Raw genomic sequence first — 18,654 nt, 5'->3', positions numbered from 1 at the left:
AAGGCAGCTGTCTCACACACACACACAGATTCACACACGTACCCTTGTCCTGCACGGAAGAACCCAGGTGGGCAGCCGCAGGTGTAACCCCCGTCTGTGTTGGCGCAACCAAACTTGCAGGGGTTCTGGCTGATGGAGCACTCGTTGATGTCGGAGCAGCCTCCCTGGTTCTGCTCGTAGTTGAAGCCGGTGGGGCAGAGGCAGCGGAAGCTCCCCAGGGTGTTGTGGCACGACGCTCCCCCGCAGATCTGACTGTTCTGACACTCGTTCTCATCTGGGGTCACAGAGAGGGTGACAGGATGTGAACAAACACGAGGTCGTTTCATTGGGAGGACACAAGCGATGCTGGGAAACTGAGGACTGAAGCCAAACTCAGAGTCAAAGGGTTTTGGTTTTTAGTCACACATGTTTAAAACACATTTCTCATTTCTTTACAGAGCATTCACTCCTCTATTCCTTATCATGTAACTAACTTACACATGTTGGTGTTGCCCCGTCCTGTTGTGTGCTGCTCAGGTTTGGATTCTGTCCCTAAACCTGTCTGTCTGTCATGATTCATTCCCCTTCACTTCCCTTCAGGCAGTTATTTGTGCCTCCATCGCCCTCTGCTCTATTACCGATTCAAAGCTCTTATATCATAAACAAGTCCTGAGCCTATTCTGGGCCTGAGTAGGATATGGAACAGGAGTGTGTGCCAGTGTTTGTGCTGAAGGGCGCAGACTTTAAATAACATTTCCTTTCTCAAGCCTCTACAGCAGAGGAAAGGAAAAACATTTGAGAAGCTTTTTTTTTTTAAGAGTTACTGGAAAGACGCAGATGAAAAACAGACAAAGTGACAAAGGTCCCACACATTTGGTTCTGTTTGATCCAACCCGCAAGATCAAAACCTCAAAGCCGTCTCCAGGGTTACCCAAAAGGAGTAAAGTGTGATTGTGTGAGCGTCACTCACCCACACACTGGTTCCACTGGTAGTGCTGCAGGTAGCCCTGTGGGCAGCTGCACCTGTACCCGCCCACCAGGTTCTGACAGCCGTGCTGACACCTGTGGGTGCCGTCACACTCATCCATATCTGTCACACACACACACACGCGCAAAAGAAAACCCAAAAAGTCAACATTCTGTCTGTTTCCACGGTGATATCCAGGTTGATATGATGCGTTCACTGACCTTCACAGCCTTGGCCGCTGTTGTCCAATGAGAATCCTCGCTGGCAGTCACAGTTGAAGCTCCCTGGCGTGTTCTGGCAGGCCCCGTTGGAGCCGCACAGGTTGGGGTCTGATGCACACTCATTGTTGTCTGCACAGACGGGAAACAACAGCAAAACAATGTAAATATAGAGGTTAGAGCTGAACTTTGACCTCCATTATCTCAGTGTGTGTTCATATCACACACTTACTTATGAAGCCTGCAGGTTCATTAAGTGTGTGATGCTTTAGATCTCTGATGAGAACATAGAGCCCAAAGGCAGGTAAGGTTCAGAGTCCTTTAGTGCTACTCTGGACCAACCAGAGCTGCTTTACAGTAAAGATCAGTGCTACAAACTGAAACCTGAGGCTTCATCCAGATGTGTAAGCTTCATCCATCTTTACTGCAGGGCTCTGAGAGAAACGAGCCTCATAGTTCTACCTGGGGTCTCTTCAGATCCACACAGTGACGCCTTGAGGTTGCATCCTTACTCTCTCTCTACTACTCTCTCTCTCTCCCTCCCTCTCTGTCTCTCTGTCTCTCTCTCTCTCTCTCTCTCACAGTGACGCCTTGAGGTTGTATCCTTACTCACTTGTCTGTGACACGGCCAGGACAGAGGACACGTTGCCTCTAGTGTGACATGATGTCACGGGAGCTGCCTTATGGTTTGGAAAAAAAACCTGCTGGTAGTCATAGTGACCGAGAGCAAAGTTCCATAACAAAGCGGTGACTAAGCTGAGCGCTGCAATGACTGCAACCTGCCCGGGCCTAATAAGATCAGTGTGATATCAGCCAGAGTCCATTAACTCTGCAGCAGCTATAGGAAAGGTTAGACAGACGGGGCTTAAGGGCTCTTTTATGAGCTGAGCAGGAAGATACTGCAAGAGGTTACATCACAGAGGAACAAACTGTTTGTATAGGGAAGGGGGTGCAACATCAGGGGGACACACAGACGGTGTGTCAGCAGCACCTCTGCTCTTACCGATGCAGGCGCTTTGATGCTGTGTGAAGCCTGGAGGACATTTACAGGTGAACCCACCGATGGTGTTCACACACAGGAACTGACAGTTGTGCTGTTTGTTTGAACATTCATCCAGATCTGAAAAAGAAGAAGAATAGTTTATATAAAAGGGGTTAAAGCAGATGAAGAATAACTAAAGATGAACCAAGCAGTAGAGCTCTGCTGGTTGATTCAGGAGCTGCTGCAGTCTAAGAGCCTTTCTCCTCTCACTGACCCACACATGAACTGCAAATAAACCAGACACCGGAAACACGGAGGGGAACAGCAGAGGGGAGAGCTAAGCTAAGCTACGGTCAATAAAGATGAAAGGAAAAAATGTGACAATGACGAGCATTCTTGTTTGGACACACAAGCAGGGCTGATAAACAGAGAGGGGGCCGTGTGCAGACGCTCACAGGCCCTCAAACACACAGGTCAGCCACTCATTAATGCACAATCACACAGCCGTCCAAACACAGCGTCTTGGGACAGTGAGCAGAGCTCTGGCAGAGCGCCCGAGTGCCTCTGCTCTACAGTAACTCTAACCTGGAAACTCAAGTCAAGCAAATCCAGCGTGCCGCGGCGCTAAAGCTCAGCCTGGAGATGCAACATCAATCAGGCTGCAGTGACGCAGGACGTGTGTGAATACTCAGACGCTGTGTTTGACTTGTGCGTGCGTGCGTGTGTGTGAGTGAGTGAGTGTGTATACGTGCATGTGCATCACCTCTGCAACTCTTCCCGTCCTCCTGCAGGATGTATCCACGTGGGCAGGAACACTGGTAGCCTCCCTCCGTGTTCTTACAGATGAAGTTACAAGGCTTTGGTGCCTGGATGCACTCATCCACGTCTACAAGGGAGGGAGGAGGGAGGAGAGAGGGGGGAGGGAGAGAGGGAGGGAGGGAGGGGGGAGGGAGAGAGAGAGAGACAAAGAGACAGAGAGAGAGTGAGGGAACGGGGTTGAGAGAGAGAGAGACAAAGAGACAGAGAGAGAGGGAGGGAACGGGGGTGAGAGAGAGAGAGAGAGAGAGAGAGAGAGGGAGGGAGAGAGGGAGAGAGGGAGAGACAGACAGACAGGGAGAGAGAGAAAGTTTTTATCCGTTGCCCAGAAATTCCATAGGTGGAGATGATGAGACAGGCAGACTTGAGGAGTGTGTGTGTGTGTGTGTGTGTGTGTGTGTGTGTGTGTGTGTGTGGGAAGTCCACCCACGTAGTTTCAGCACTTTAGTAGACGGTAGGACAGAGAGCAGGAACACATGAAGCCTTACCCACACACGAGGTGGCGCTGATGTCCGTCGTGTATCCGGCCTTGCAGTTGCAGGTGTAGGAGCCCAGAGTGTTGATGCACTGGCCGTTCTTACACAGGTTCCCCATCACACGACACTCATCGATATCTACACACAAACGCACAAACACACAAACAGAGTGAAGACCACACCGGAAAAAACTAAAGACCATCCTGTCTCATTTCAGTGATTTCACTCACATTACAGCCTTTACATCAAGAAACTAGGTTATAGACCGGTCCCGTGTGTGTGTGATACCTCTGCCGTCTGTGGTGTAGCCGGGACCCAGAGGACACAGCTTCTTGAAGTGTGTGGTCCCTGGGATGGGGCAGAGCTCACAGTTGGTTCCCCAGCCCCGGCCCCCGTTACAGCAGCACTCCGACTTGGTCACCATGTTCCTGTTGCTGGAGGTCATCTGACACAGCGTGGTCAGGACCTCGGTGAAGCAGAAGCCCTCGCGGTTATCTGGAGGCAGAGAGACAGGGGCGGGGGGCGAGACGGGGGGGGGGGGGGGGACGTGAGAAAGTGTCGCACAGACGGCAAGACCAACAAAGCGGTGAGACGGAGGGAAAGCAAAGCCGGGCCGCCCCAGACGCGTTCCCCCGGCCTCAGACGGAGCCGAAAATAGATAAACCAAACAGCTCTATCACCTCTGTCTGTGAGGGGAGAGATAGAGCGACCCAGAGCTCACCCACCCGCCCCCAGAGCACCTTTCTAGAGGCGTCCAGGGAGCAAAGCTTTGGCAGGATTTCTTCTTCACTTGTCTTAATGTTAACAGACGGGTGGAGCTGAATGAGACATCAGAGCTCATCCTCCTGTCGGCGTGTGTAAACTCTGATTTAAGGCTGGTCCATCCTCTCTTTCTCCTCCTTGTAAATGTGTTTATCAGTGTGAGCGTGCTCTGCTTCCCACCATTGAGACGCAGCAGAACAATAAGAGAGTCACAGAGGTCATTTAGGGAGTTCACCCACGAGCACTGACTCACCTAATTAGAACAATTTTTAACATCTGAAAATTATTCACTAAACATTTTTCACAGCTCCGCCCTGCGTTGCTCTGCGTCCCAACATGCTACTTCAATCACAGATCTGCTGAAGGACACATGCTCCATGCCAGTGCCTCCGTGTGAACGCAGCTTTGAAGGCTACACATTTCCTGCAGGAAGCGGCCGTCCAACACGCCGGGGTCCACGCAGTCAGAGAGGCCGTGGGAACAACAATGGATCCAGATATGAAGTTCATCTGAGTTATAGGGACAGAGGGAGAGAGAGAGAGCGAGACAGGAAGTAGATAGCAGCTGAGCTCTACGCACCGATACATTCGGTCTGCGCCGGGTTGGGAATGAATCCTTGGTCACATCTGCATCTGAAGCTCCCCACCGTGTTCTCGCAGCGGCCGTTCTTACAGACGACGGGCCGACCTGAGCACTCGTTCAGATCTGACACAGAGACACAGAACACACGGGCAGAGGAATATGACATCATTACAGAGCGCTGCTTCAGATGAGGACTGATTAGATGAAGCTGGAATAGAAGCTGTGCCAGGAAGGAACCTGGCACCACACACACACACACACACACACACACACACACACACACACACACACACACGCTTATACATGCTTATAGCTTTACAGGCATTATAATCAAACAAGTTCATTCTTTCCACAATTATCCCATACATGTCCCACTGTTTCCATAGTTACTCCTTACATCATGTCACCAGCACTGGGATCATCCTATATTCAAATCCATCATATAACTCGTAAATAAAGTCATTAATCCTTATTTCCATGGTAACTCAGCAGGATTAAACTGAGTCAAAAGAACTTGGGGCCCAGACTTAAAAACCCATTAAGTGTTTTTTACCCCATGAAGCTAATCTAACAGGTGCAAAGTGCGGCTCAGTGCTGGCTCCTGGCCCTCCTGGTGACACTGAGGTACTGCAGCCTTACCCACACAGCCGTCTCCCCCGGGGTGCCGTGTGTATCCAGGGGAGCAGATGCACATGTAGGTGCCGATGAGGTTCTTGCAGGTCATGCCTCTGCTGGCACAGTCGTCTACGCCGTCCTCACACTCGTTCTGGTCTGGAAGACAAGACGAGATACTCAGGAAACACACACACACACACACACACACACACAGGAAGCCAGGGTGATGTAAGGCAGCGGTGACGGCCCGACGCTCAGCCCAGAGCCCTGCCGTGGTCAGAGGCGTGCAGCGGGAGAGTTGGTGGTCTGTTTGTAGCGCTAATGTAAACACTGACGCTATAGACGCTGACGGATTCCTCCTGCCTCAGCGCTTCCCTCCAAATACAACCGTTGCTATGGCGCCCGGGCTATCTGAGCGAGCGGAGGTGTAAACAGTTCCTTGGCGGGTTAGAGCTTCTAGAGAGGGCTTTAAGTAGGTCTGAGACAGAGAAGGACAGAGATAGTGTGCTATGTCACTTCACAGAGGGCCAACATGTCTCCAGGAGGGACTTGGTTTATTTTTCAGCCTTGCTTGCCAGTGAATGAGCTGGAATGAGAGAGACTGAGCGTAGGAGTGAAGGCATGTGGGTTGTAGTACCTTTACACATCCTGCCATCGTCTCGGAGCACGTAGCCCGTGGGGCATTTACACTCGTAGGAGCCCACCGTGTTCACACAGCGGAAGGCGCACAGCAGGGGATTCTGGGAGCACTCGTTGATGTCTGAGCAGGGAACAGAGGGCAGCGGGGGTCAAACAGGATTCGTCTGAGCGGAGATGGAGAGTGAGCCTGCAGATGGCAGCTTCATTCACAAACCTTCACAGGTCATCATGGGCCCGGGCTCAAAGCCGTCCTCGCACGCACACTCAAAGCCTCCCAGCACGTTGGTGCACGTGCCGTTACCACACGGGTTTCCAATGTCACACTCGTCAGTGTCTGTGGGCAACAAACAGTAACAATTCATTACAGTGCATGAGTCCATACAGTCTGACTCAACAGGCTGCACAAGCGCACAAGATATCGAGATTAAAATGAGGTCATATCACAGCTCTGCATACCAAGAGAGAGAGGGAGGAGAGGGATAGAGAGGGAGAGAGAGGGGGGGAGAGAGCCAGAGAGAGAAAGAGAGGTCTAGTGTAGTCAAGAACCAAATCCCTCTTGCTGTGTCTCTCTTCCTGTCCGTCTCCCTCCCTCTTCTGTCTCTCTTCCTCTCTCTCTCCTCTGCCGTTGAGCTTTTCCTCTCCTGTGCTTGATTCTAATAAAATTTACTCAATTTGCCGTGAAATTCTCTGGGAGTCGATCGTGTTCACACTTCCTGTGCATATAAGCCAGAGGAGAGGAGAGAGGAGAGAGGAGAGAGGAGAGACATCTGCAGCAGAGAGAGAGTGTGTGTGTGCGTGTGTGTGTGTGTGTGTGTGTGTGTGTGTGTGTGTGTGCACACTCTTGGCAAAACCGAGAAAGAAGGAATATGCAGAGTGAGCGGTGTCTAATGAAGGACAGTTATATTAGATCAAAGAGAACAGCCCTGTTGGTCCACAGTCTAAAGGGGACAGGGACAGGGACATGTGTCTCCATGGACATGCGTCTCCATGGACACTGACCTATGCAGGTGACTCCATGGACGTCCAGCCTGTATCCCATGGGACACTCACAGCGGAACGAGCCGTCCGTGTTGATACACTGGCCGTTGACACAAGGATCATTGAGACATTCATCAATATCTACAAGGGAGACACAACAAGCACAGAGTCAACGAGGCGCCACACCCAGAACAGACACACACACGAGCGTGAAGACGGAGAGGGAAGAGCCAACAAACCCTTTGGACCGTCATCTGTTCCCCGCTGATATCCCTCATTGATACAGAGCTTAGGGTAGCCCTCTGCAAACACAACACACTGGGGTTAGACCAAAGGGCTACAAGGTGAGAGTGTGAGTGTGTGAGAGTGTGTGTGCCCACCCTCTCCCTTGGTGGGGCAGATTTCACAGGGGTTCCCCCAGCCTTGGCCTGGCATCCTGGTGCAGCAGCACTGTTCCTTGGAGGTGTTCTGGGGCTTCGGAGCCTGGCAGCGGCCATTTTCAAACTTGGTGTAGCAGTAGTTCACACGGACATCTGACGAGGGAGGAAGGAAGGAAGGAAGCAGAGGAGGAGAAGAAGAAGGAGCAATGCAGAACATGAATTACTTCTGCTAAAATAATGGAAACACAAGTCACATGGCACTTTACTGGATTTGAACTCTGCCCACATTTTAACCACCAGGGGGCAGCGTGAGGGCGAAAACGTTCCCTCTTTGGTTGGAAAGGAATTTCTTAAAAACGAGTTCCAATTTTGTTCAATAGTCTAAACAAGGAGAGTAATAACTTAAGTCGCCGTGGATACTGCTGAAGTCACCTGAGTAAAGTTGACATTACTGCCCCCTAAGTTCACTGTGGGTACTGGATCTTAGAAATCCATTGCATTCGTTCTTGAGGCCTTCATGAACAAATAGAAACATCGGATCAAAGCATCAAATGAAGACATCAGTGCCAAGATGAATCCTGAACTTCTCACACTTTCTTTAAAATTGAGAAGCTTTCATGGACACTTTAATAGAAGTTTACTGAGTTAAAACAGCAACAGATTGACTTCATTATATCAGAGTATGACCGACTCTTCAGAGGCTTCATTCTCCATGATGTCATGCCGAATGCTTTCTTCAGTCATCCCAGATTATGGAGTGTGAGGAATCAAGGGAAAATCCCACAGTTTTATGTTCCCGGCTGTTCCTGCCAGTTTTCCTCCTCCTCCTATAGGTGAACGTGTGAGACTGCGGACGTGAGCGGGACGCTGCGGGACACGGATCTGAGACAAGGTCCAACTGGGTCAAGAATATATGAGCCTCAAGCTGCTTTTAACGTCTCAACACGGTGATCAACAGCAGCTTAACATCCTTCAGCTTCACGCCCTCCGCTTCATCACGAGGCGCTAGGAGTACAAGCTAATCTGACTTGTTCTGTACTCAGAAGCGTAGCACACACATTCGTCCTCACTGCTGTGGTTTGGAGGGATGTTTACCAGCGAGGCGAGCGGCCGGTTTGGTGTTTGCCAATCTCTCTCCGACTCTGAGGGCTTTTGTTCTTCCAGGCCTGAAGCACTTAGGTGTAATGAGAAGCATATGGTCCTGCTCTCCTGCTAACATCGGCCTTCGCTGAACTCAACACAAATAAGCTTTCTGACCGCCATAGATCATACTTACACACACACACACACACACACACACACACACACACCTGGCTTCCATACATACATGAACACCTGGTGTCAAAGAGTGTCATGTTACTTTCCTCCTTAAAACTGATTTGTCAGCCTTTCCCAAATAGAGATTTATGGAGCTCTGCAAGTGTGTGAGTGTGTGTGTGAGTGCATGCACGTGTGTGTCTGTCAGGAACAGGTTAGAAGCCCCACAGATGTATAGATGAATACAATCTGGATTTGGACGCCTTGAATACTGAAAACCACCACAACTCAGTGATGTTAAAGTATTCATTCATTTAATCTTTTATTGTTTGAGCAGAAGAAGATGTGATGATGACGTCACTCTTGTTTCCACCTGATAAGCTAAAGAACCTTGGTCTACTTTACTTTCCCTGACGCTTCCTGCTGCTCAATGACCTCAATCTTAGTTTTCCACAAATATGTGTCTTTCCTCACTGGGACAGGGTTTGTCCTTCTCGTCCAGAGACCTTGATCTTTGTTATCGCCCATGCTGCTCGCTCTCCACCCAGCCTGTGTGTGTGTGTGTGTGTGTTTGTGTGTGTGTGTGTATTCCCCCGTCCCTTCGTCGAGCAGCCGTGACCCCCACCCCACCACAGGAGAGAAACGTGAAATGCAAACTGTAAACGGCCTCATTGAAACTGATGATATCATCACTCGAGTGTTTGGAGGGGGAACTCCCTAACTGAGGACTAAGTGTGCCCCCACCCACCCTAAAACACATGTACACACACACACACACACACACACACACACACACACACACACACACACACAGTGAGGAAATGGAAAAGTGATCTGTTCAGAGCCACCCTTGGCCTTGTTGCAGCAGTGGCAGCAGAAGCAGCTGGAACACTCTGTGCTATGTTCACATCTCCACTCAGGCTCAGTCAAACACTCAGATGCGTCTCTAATCCCGCCTCTGCCCTTTCACCTGGACGCATACCGGACAGGACTGTGACCCCCCCTCGTCTGACTCACCTACACATCTGCGTCCTGAGGTAGAGAGACGGAATCCTGGGGGGCACATGCAGTTGAAGCTTCCCTCCGTGTTGTAACACGTCCCAAACAAGCAGATCTCAGGAGACTGGGAGCACTCGTTGATATCTGAGACACAAGCAGCATCAGCATCAACACAAACCTGAACCTGGACCTTTAACACCTCAACATACTGTATAGACTTGTGTGTGTGTGTGTGTGTGTGTGAGATAGTAGAGGTGGTTTCGCCGCTGCATCTAATAGTCAATCGAGCATTAACCTGCTGTGGCTCCTAAACTCAGCAGGACGGAGGCTCAGGGTCTGGATTCACCTCGTGGTCCCTCGTCACAGTGACCGGCTGCGGCTGTTAGCCATGCGTCATTCATCACTGTTCCTGTCCCGCTTCCGAGAACACGACGCGAGGCAGGAATGTGTTGAAGTCTGAAGCCGAATATCTCTTCATCAGCTCCACTGTGTAAACAATCCAAGTGGTCTGGCCCCGGACCCCCCCGCCCACAACCCCCCCCTCCCATGTGTGGAGAGGACAGGTGTCCTGTAGCAGCACAGGCGAAAAAGCGAGGAAGCTCTTTGAACGTCTAACTATGTGTGTGTGTGTGTGTGTGTGTGTGTGTGTGTGTGCGACATGTCGTACCTTCACATGTTTCCTGGTGAAGAAAGTAACCAGGCGGGCAGATGCACCTGTAGGATCCATCCAGGTTCACACACGTCCCGGCGCCACATGTTCTGGGATTCACCAAACACTCGTTGATGTCTGAGAAATAACACAAACACACACACACACACACACAACAGGGATAAAGCTTCAATATATTACTAACATTAATACGGAAAGATCACATGTCTTGTGTGTGTGTGTGTGTGTGTGTGTGTGTGTGTGTGTGTGTGTGTGTGTGTGTGTGTGTCCGTGGAGACCAGGCAGGATGGAGGCGGTTTCTTACCTGCACATATCCTCCCGTCCAACGCGAGCTCGTAGCCATCATGACACACACACATGAAGCTGCCGATGGCGTTCACACACTGCCCGTTTCGACAAAGGCCCCTCTGAACTCCACACTCGTCGATATCTGATGAACACACACACACACACGTCAGTACACATCACAACCAGGTCGTAGGCCCATCCCTTTAGTAATGCACACACACACACACACACACACACACCTATGCAGTCGCTGTTGTGTGAGTTCTGGAAGCCGGGGTAGCAGAGGCAGTTGTAGGATCCCACTGTGTTCTTGCAGGTGCCGTTGCCGCACGGTTGTTGCTCACACTCGTCCTTGTCTGGAAGCACAGAACAGCGTCTCAGTTTAACCGCGGCGTCGACACGGATCAACCGGAGCCACCGGGCGCCGACACCGCAGACTTACCCACACACATGGACTGGTCTGGAGTTGTCTTGAAGCCGTTGGGGCAGAAGCAGCGGTAGCTCCCCAGGGTGTCGATGCACTGGCCCGGGTTACACACACCAGGGTTCTCATGGCACTCGTTGCGGTCTGAGGAGGAAGAGACACAAATGACACACAGCTGCTTGACTGGAGGCTCACAGCAACTAAACTGGGACATAACAGATTGGGAAAGAACATACTTAATCATCATGATTAAGTACTTATAATGGAAGCAGTGGGTTTTAAAAACACTCAATCTCAATCTTCACAGGTTCAGAGTCTCCAGCTTCACGGTTCAGTTGAGACTCTGCATGTTTGTGCTCAGTGAGCTAGAAGCTTTCAAAGTACAGAGGGACAGGAAGCAAAACAGGATGTTCTATTAAAACCTGAAGGCATTTAGGAGCTGTGGTTTTATAAGTGACACATTTCTGACATGTAGGATCGTCTTGGTCTTTGGTATAAGGGACAGATACAGATGTTCTTATTCTCCTGTAGGGTTTAGTTTGCCGTGCTTCTTTCTATACTTCCTCAGCATGACAGCACCAGCCTGCAACATGAGGACGACGTATGTATCTGCTTCCTGTAATCCTATAATTCTGCTTCCACTCCTCCTCCTCCTCCTCCTTCATCCTCACACATTCATGAGTTAATTTCTCAAACGTGAACTGTCCTTCTGTTGTTGATCGACCTTTAACCCCCCCGAGTGTTTACGTCCCTCGAGTCTTTAGCTAGTCACCAGTGGGTGTGAGACAGACTTACCCAGACACTGTCCAGTGGAAGAGAAGCGATATCCTGCTTCACACTGACAGCGATAACTTCCCGGCATGTTCAAACACGCGGCATTCTGCTGGCACACGTGTCCGTTCTGACACTCGTCAATATCTAACATGGGGACAGGGACAGAGACAGAGACAGAGACAGAGACAGAGACAGAGACAGGGACAGAGACAGAGACAGAGACAGAGACAGGGACAGAGACAGAGACAGAGACAGAGAGAGGGACAGAGACAGAGACAGAGACAGAGACAGAGACAGAGACAGAGACAGAGACAGGGACAGGGACAGAGACAGAGACGAGGCAGACGTCTGATTGTAAATATCACGAGCCCATTAAACGTCTAAATCTAAGAAGCATTGACAACATGCCAGATACTTGGCCGCACCTTCGCAGACGAGCAGCTTGTCGTTGTAGAGGAAGCCTATGGGACACTCGCACCTGAAGCTGCCAATCATGTTGATGCACACGCCATTCTCACACACGCCCGGGATCTCCCTGCACTCGTCAATGTCTAGTGTGAGAGAGAGAGCAGAGAGAGACAAGGAGACGTGATAAGAACCAAATCTCTCAAAGTTCTCATCCATCCAAGCTGTTTCAGGGTCGTTCCTCCTCACCTATGACCTGCCCGGTGTAGATGTCTATGTAGTATCCTGGTCTCTCACTGCCGCACAGAGTGGAGAAATCCTCTGAACAGACACAAGACTTCAGTTTATAAGAGCTCACTTTACTTCAAAATGTGTGTGTGTGTGTGTGTGTGTGTGTGTGTGTGAACTCACGGGTGCTGGGCACAGGACACTGCTCACAGGGTTTGTTCCACGCCCGGCCGATGTTGTAGGAGCAGCAGCACATCTTCTTGGTCATGTTAAAGGTCAACTCCCCATCACATGTTCTGTTGTCAGAGTAGAAGTTCCTGTAGCAGTAGCTCTTCCTCATGTCTGTGTGTGTGTGAGAGAGAGAGAGAGAGAGAGAGAGAGAGGGAGAGTTAAAACGATGTCCCTGCAGACTGGTCCCATGGGTTTGGTAGAGCCGGGGCCTCATGCAGACGTACCCATGCAGTTGTTCCCTCCGTTGACCTGCATGTAGTCCACAGGGCAGATGCAGGTGTAGTTACCGATGGTGTTGTAACATTGTCCAGGGCCGCAGATACCAGGACGCTCGCACTCATTGATGTCTGCACACACACACACACACACACAATGTGAGGACACAATGTGTGGATTCTGTCCCGCCTCCCTGGGATAAGATATAAGAGATCTGTACGTTTTACCGTCCTAATCTACTTATAAACATCCTCTACTGCCAAACAGCTAATTGTCCTCCAGCCCTGCAGACGGCTGAACTGTTGACTCTAGAGAGAGCAGCTATGCAGCTCTGGACTCGGCCGATGGGACACTGGCCTTTGTTCTCCTCAGCCAACAAACACACACTAATTAAAAAGCCCCCAGCCACAATCTGGCCCCTCACTCTCACTCATCGCCCCGTCTCCTCTTCACAAACTCCCCCCCTCCCCCTCCTTTGTCTCCGCTCCTCTCTCCTGTCCGCAGGGAAGTCGCCGCTCTTCCCCAAGGGTACGCCTGACCACATCAGAGACACACTGAAGGCGCTCAGCTGTTTAACTGTGTTAGTAACAGACATGAACCGGATCAGACACATGTTGATCTGGACACATGGTGAGCTGGACCGGGCCGCTGTGTTTGTCTACAGGACAAACAGGTCCACACATGTCTTTGTCTTCTCCCTCTCTGGTTGGCTTTCTCTCTTTCTCCATGTGTCCTCTGGGAACAGAGGCCGCAACGGCTGCTCTCAATTTCCTCCTCGCGAAAACATCCCCGGGCCAGAGCGGGCGAGGAATGGGTCACCTGTGTATCTGCGTGGCGCCGGGAGCGGAAGAGGTTAGGATGCGAATGAGTGTGTGAGCAGACGATACCTTCACACACTCGCGTGTCTGTGTTGAGCGCGTAGCCTTTGGGACATTCACAGTGGAAGCTGCCAAAGGTGTTGATGCACCGTCCGCCCTGGCAGAGGCCTGGCAGCTCCTGGCACTCGTTGATGTCTGCCAAAGAGAGAGGAAGAGGAAGAATTCAATAAATGTCTATGTGTGTGGGGAAGCAGTAGGCAGTAGCTCAGTGGGTAGAGCTTCCGCTTGGGAACCGGAGGGTTGCCGGTTCGAGTCCCTGCCGAGGTGCCCCTGAGCAAGGCACCAAACCCTATATTGCTCCCCCCTCTGCGAAGGGTGGTAACGTAATGTAAGTCGCTTTGGGTAAAAGCGTCTGCCAAATGATCGTAATGTAATGTGTGTCTGTGAGTGTTTATGCATGACAGAGAGGGAAACGAGTGTGAGGGAAGTGCCCAGGGAGCAACCACACACACACACACACACACACCTTCCAGGATGACAGTGATGGGGTTGGGTCTGAAGCCTTCTCCTCCAGGACACAGCGTCTTGTACACGGCTGTAAACAAAACAATGAAGAAATTACATTCCAACTAATTTCAGTTTCATTCCTGGGGTAAAGGGTCACAGAGTGCAAATGACCCCAAGGTGACTGGACAGGTGCCTGAATGATGACTGATGTTTCTCCTCTCACATGACTCCAACTTCTTGGAATTAGCGAGAAGAAGAAGAAGAATGTTTTGTTATTGTCACAGAAGAAACCATTTCCCCTGAGTTGAAGCGTGTGAGTCACTCTCTGACATGCTTCCTTCCATCTGGTGGCAATTTACAAAGAAGTTGCACAGAGTCTCATCTCTACCAGAACCAACAATGACATCAAACACACACTTGATTCAAAACAACAGCAGGCTGAATGTGGCCTGTATGTTGACAGTATAGCAGCCTGATTCACCTACAAGACAAAGAAATGGGCAAACTGAATGCCTCCTCTCCTCTCTGCCGGGTGTGTGCATGCAGCTGGGACACATCAGGGATAGAAACATCAGCTTGTGGGCGGTCCTGATGTCTTGTATTCCAGTTTGCCATCATTAATAAAGTTATTTTGAATGTGTATTTGTCTATAAATGGGCCTCTGCACCTGGAGCGCAGGCGGTGACGGCCCACGCAAAAAATGTCATTGATTATTGTCTAAAAATGGATGTGGTTTGTTCACAGAGCAAAGAGGAAGAGCAGGATCCAATCAGGATGCAGGCAGGAGCCCAAAAGAGGCCTTTGATGATGATAGCTACGTCATTTGTCTTGTTATAAATTATAACCATTTGTCACCCCAGCAGACTGCTGGGCCTCATGCAGTCTGTAGCAACAAATCAACAAGAAGAAATACAGTTTGTTCTTCCTGTCATGGTACAAAACAGTTTAGTGGAGGGAGTGACAGGTGTTTGTCATGGGTTCTATCAGAGAGTGGTGTGATTTCCAGATTTCCAAACTCTTTTCAGACGCAGTTTCAGAGCAGAAGCTTCACTCAGACTGCATCCTGTCGCTATGGAGATCAGTTCTGCTGCAGTATTTAGCTTGGATGGTAACATCTTCAGCCAACAATTTTACGAGTGTGTTTTCTATTAGCTAAGTGCGTCCATGCACTGCTCTAATGCTATCTAGTTGCGGACTTCTCTTGCCCTATTAAACTGAGTATCAGGCTCAAATCTGTGGATCGGTTGAATCAACACACGCACACATGCAAGGTCTGGACCATGTGGCATTAAATCGCGTTCCGGCTTGATTGCGTAGCGACCAGGGTTTGACTCACATGAGTTGACGAAGGGGCAGGACTCACACGGGTTCCCCCAACCCTGACCCAGCGAGCAGCAGCAGGACGCCTTGGAAACGCCAACGCCGATCTCATTGGAGCAGTCTAAGCTCTCAGACGCATCTCCACGAGAGCGAACGTCCAGGAAGCAGCTGCCGGAACGAACGTCTGACACACACACACACACACAGGGAGTCAAAACATAGAAGCACCTGTCTCGTCCGTCTTAGAGCTCTATTAAAGGCTGAACCGTGATGAAGAACCCTCTGTGGCTCACCTACACAGCCCACCCGAGTGGGGTTGAGCTCAAAGTCGGGTGGGCAGTTGCAGTGGTAGCTCCCAGGGATGTTGACACACACTCCGTTAATGCAGATGGTCGGGTCGGCACATTCATTTACATCTGAGACACAGAGACGAAGCAGACAAAGTCCATCAGTCAGTCTCATCGGCCATCTGAATGTCCAGGGAGATGTTTAATATTTTGCCTGCAGCCTTTGGTTTGTCTGCTGTTACCTGTGCAGTTGCCTCCACTCCGGTCCAGCTCGTACCCAAAGTTACATTCACATCTAAAGAGCCCTGGAATGTTCCGGCAATGTCCGTTGACACAGAGGTCCGAAAAGGAACATTCGTCTATGTCTGCAAGAGAGAAGGAGACAGAGAGTGATAAGAGACAGAGAGGACGGGAGAGAGAGACAGACAGGAGGGCAGAGAGACAGACAGAGAGGACGGGAGAGAGACAGAGAGAGGAGGGGGGTGGAGCTGTGAGGGATTAGTGGATCACGGGATGGAGCTGGAAAACTGGCAGCCAACAATGAGAAGTGACAAGTGCTCACACTCTGAATGACATTTCTGGGGCAAGATATCATAAAATAACCCAGACACACACACACACACACACACACACACACTTTTGGATAATCAGCCAGGGTTATGAAGTTGTGCTCTTCCACATCATTAAACTCTGTATAAGTCATTACTGTCCTGTTGCAGTCTGAGTCTGAGTTCCTTCAGGATGTCTGACACATCAATCATCTCCTTCATGTGAGTGCAGCACTGTGACTCTCTCTGCTGACACTGCAGTGACCCTCTCTGCTGACACTGCAGTGACTCTCACAGGTCTGGATCCGCTCATAAACCTGACCACACAGCGGCTGAGACCTCAGGCCTGTAGGCAGGTTTCGTCTACTATCTACTCTTACTATCAAGTGTCCGAGTTACTGCTGTATTTGATCTGTCAGCACTTTCCCTGTAGTTATAAGTTGCTTCCTTTATGGGATAAATCACTGGCAGAACAACAAGAAGACACAGGTTGAACAAAGAAAGACTGCATGCAGGTTAAAGGTCAGCGTGAAGGTGTCTGTGTTAGGGTGGGACAGCGGTGTCTCACCCTCGCAGGCTTTGCCGTCGGCTGTGGGGATGAAGCCGATGTCACACTCGCAGCGGTAGCCCCCCGGCATGTTCAGACAGTGGCCGCTCTCGCACAGGTTGTTGTTCTCTGCACACTCGTCGGAGTCTGTGGTGTGTGGACGTCGCACAAACACACAGGGTTGTTACTAACACAACATCAGATCTTTAAGAAAGCTTCAGAACTATTTTATCAGGTTGCCAGGTTGTAAACCATTGGGGTGTGCTAATGTGTGTGTGTGTGTGTGTGTGTGTGTGTGTGAGACCTGAACAGAAGAATCCGTCTCCAGAGAAGCCGTCCTTGCACACACAGCGGTAGGAGCCCAAGGTGTTCATGCAGTCAGCGTTGTTGTTGCACTTGTGCGTCCCGTTGGAGCACTCGTCCAGGTCTGACACGCAAACCAGTCCAAACACAGTGAATACACACTCGCAGGGATACATCATCAAATACAAGAATCAATCAGAAGAGCTTGATGAAGAGGATCTCCCTCCCTCTGCCTCACCTGTGCATTTGAGCCCGTCGCCGATCCAGCCGGGTGCACAGCTGCATTTGAAGCTGCCGGCCGTGTTGGTGCAGGTCGCGTGTCTGTCACAGTTATGAGCTCCAATCTCACACTCGTTGATATCTGAGAAGGAGGAAACAAACAGGAGCCCATGTGAACAAATAGATAAATCTGGGTGGGCCTGATGGGTCTGAGCTCTCATTCCTGTGGAGTTCTTGGAGTGAGATGATGCTTGATTTGTGTCGTGTAAAGACGGCAGCAGGATATGTCTTCATCACAGTCTTCATCTGTGGAGGCCTCTCTTGATCTCTCATATGAGTGGCCGCCCTGCAGAGCTTTAACGAGCAAACCCAAAGTGTCTCCAGAGAGCTGAAGGCCAGGATGGAGAGCAGCCTCCTCCCTCTGTGGCCTCATCCTGGCGTTCGGCTGCTTATTTTAGGCAAATCTCACTTCACTTCAAGAGCCACGATCACTCTCATACTGAAGCTTCTCCCACTTACAGAACCTCTACCAGATGTCATGTTTGGATGTGCTCTTCCAGATATGATTGTTATGAAAGTGTGATGGTGATGGTGTTCTAGCTCCACAAGTAAACAAACATTCTGTCATCACAAAGCCGTCATTGTTGTTATAACATCTGCGCCCGGCCAAGAGATGAAACACTGGGATGACTCTTGTGTTGATGTTAAAGTCTCTGCCTGTTCTAAGAAAGTCCTTGACTCTAATAAACCAGGACAATTAATGAGAAACAAGCAAATGGCATCTATTAAAAATGTCCTCCGCCCATTAGGCTGCCTGCGTCCTGCAGGGTGTAACCAGCAGGAATCTCCATGGAGCGCTGACGCAGGCGGGCGGGAGGCTGCCAGCGCCGCTCTCCAGCTCCGGCTCCTCAGGCTGCTAATCTGATCTGGATGCCAGGCTGCGATACGGCCCAGGCCAACGTGGCACAATGGAAAACAAGCGTACGGGTCTGAAAACAATGACGGTTGTGATGTGAGGGAAAACACACACACACACACACACACCCGTGAACGACTCTGAGGAACACAATACCTGGCTGTGGACCGGAGGGTTGTGTTACAGCTCTGATAGTGGGCGTGTGTGTGTGTGTACATCAAGGGGAAGCCTCTTTACACACTCTCTCTGTGTGTGTCTGCCGTCCTGAGGGTAGTAATTGACAAACACTGTCAATTAGAGATC

General features: G+C 50.4%; 1 protein-coding gene across 1 annotated transcript in view; it reads right to left on the bottom strand.

Moving 5' to 3' along the window:
* fbn1 (fibrillin 1) overlaps positions 1–18,654 on the bottom strand; it is a 51,229-nt gene that overhangs the window by 2,509 nt on the left and 30,066 nt on the right. The window contains exons 32-63 of the mRNA XM_076167609.1: positions 17,455–17,577; positions 17,218–17,340; positions 16,935–17,060; positions 16,061–16,183; positions 15,825–15,947; positions 15,548–15,715; positions 14,231–14,299; positions 13,774–13,899; positions 12,895–13,017; positions 12,623–12,781; positions 12,461–12,532; positions 12,232–12,357; positions 11,828–11,950; positions 11,051–11,176; positions 10,848–10,964; positions 10,625–10,750; positions 10,318–10,437; positions 9,669–9,794; positions 7,395–7,547; positions 7,254–7,316; positions 7,036–7,155; positions 6,251–6,370; positions 6,035–6,157; positions 5,422–5,553; positions 4,780–4,905; positions 3,727–3,933; positions 3,451–3,576; positions 2,910–3,032; positions 2,168–2,284; positions 1,168–1,296; positions 950–1,069; positions 43–274 (exon numbers count right to left, since the gene is read on the bottom strand). Of these exons, the coding sequence (XP_076023724.1) occupies positions 43–274; positions 950–1,069; positions 1,168–1,296; positions 2,168–2,284; positions 2,910–3,032; positions 3,451–3,576; positions 3,727–3,933; positions 4,780–4,905; positions 5,422–5,553; positions 6,035–6,157; positions 6,251–6,370; positions 7,036–7,155; positions 7,254–7,316; positions 7,395–7,547; positions 9,669–9,794; positions 10,318–10,437; positions 10,625–10,750; positions 10,848–10,964; positions 11,051–11,176; positions 11,828–11,950; positions 12,232–12,357; positions 12,461–12,532; positions 12,623–12,781; positions 12,895–13,017; positions 13,774–13,899; positions 14,231–14,299; positions 15,548–15,715; positions 15,825–15,947; positions 16,061–16,183; positions 16,935–17,060; positions 17,218–17,340; positions 17,455–17,577 (4,090 nt within the window). The remainder of the gene's footprint in view (positions 1–42; positions 275–949; positions 1,070–1,167; positions 1,297–2,167; positions 2,285–2,909; positions 3,033–3,450; positions 3,577–3,726; positions 3,934–4,779; positions 4,906–5,421; positions 5,554–6,034; positions 6,158–6,250; positions 6,371–7,035; positions 7,156–7,253; positions 7,317–7,394; positions 7,548–9,668; positions 9,795–10,317; positions 10,438–10,624; positions 10,751–10,847; positions 10,965–11,050; positions 11,177–11,827; positions 11,951–12,231; positions 12,358–12,460; positions 12,533–12,622; positions 12,782–12,894; positions 13,018–13,773; positions 13,900–14,230; positions 14,300–15,547; positions 15,716–15,824; positions 15,948–16,060; positions 16,184–16,934; positions 17,061–17,217; positions 17,341–17,454; positions 17,578–18,654) is intronic.

This window comes from Genypterus blacodes, unplaced genomic scaffold, assembly GCF_046128005.1.
Source record: "Genypterus blacodes isolate CSIRO-AG114 ecotype Tasmania unplaced genomic scaffold, CSIRO-AGI_Gbla_v1 ptg000165l_1, whole genome shotgun sequence".
Lineage (NCBI taxonomy): Eukaryota > Metazoa > Chordata > Actinopteri > Ophidiiformes > Ophidiidae > Genypterus > Genypterus blacodes.
The sequence above is the reverse complement of the archived record's forward strand: the minus strand, read 5'-3'. Positions and strand labels throughout refer to the sequence as shown.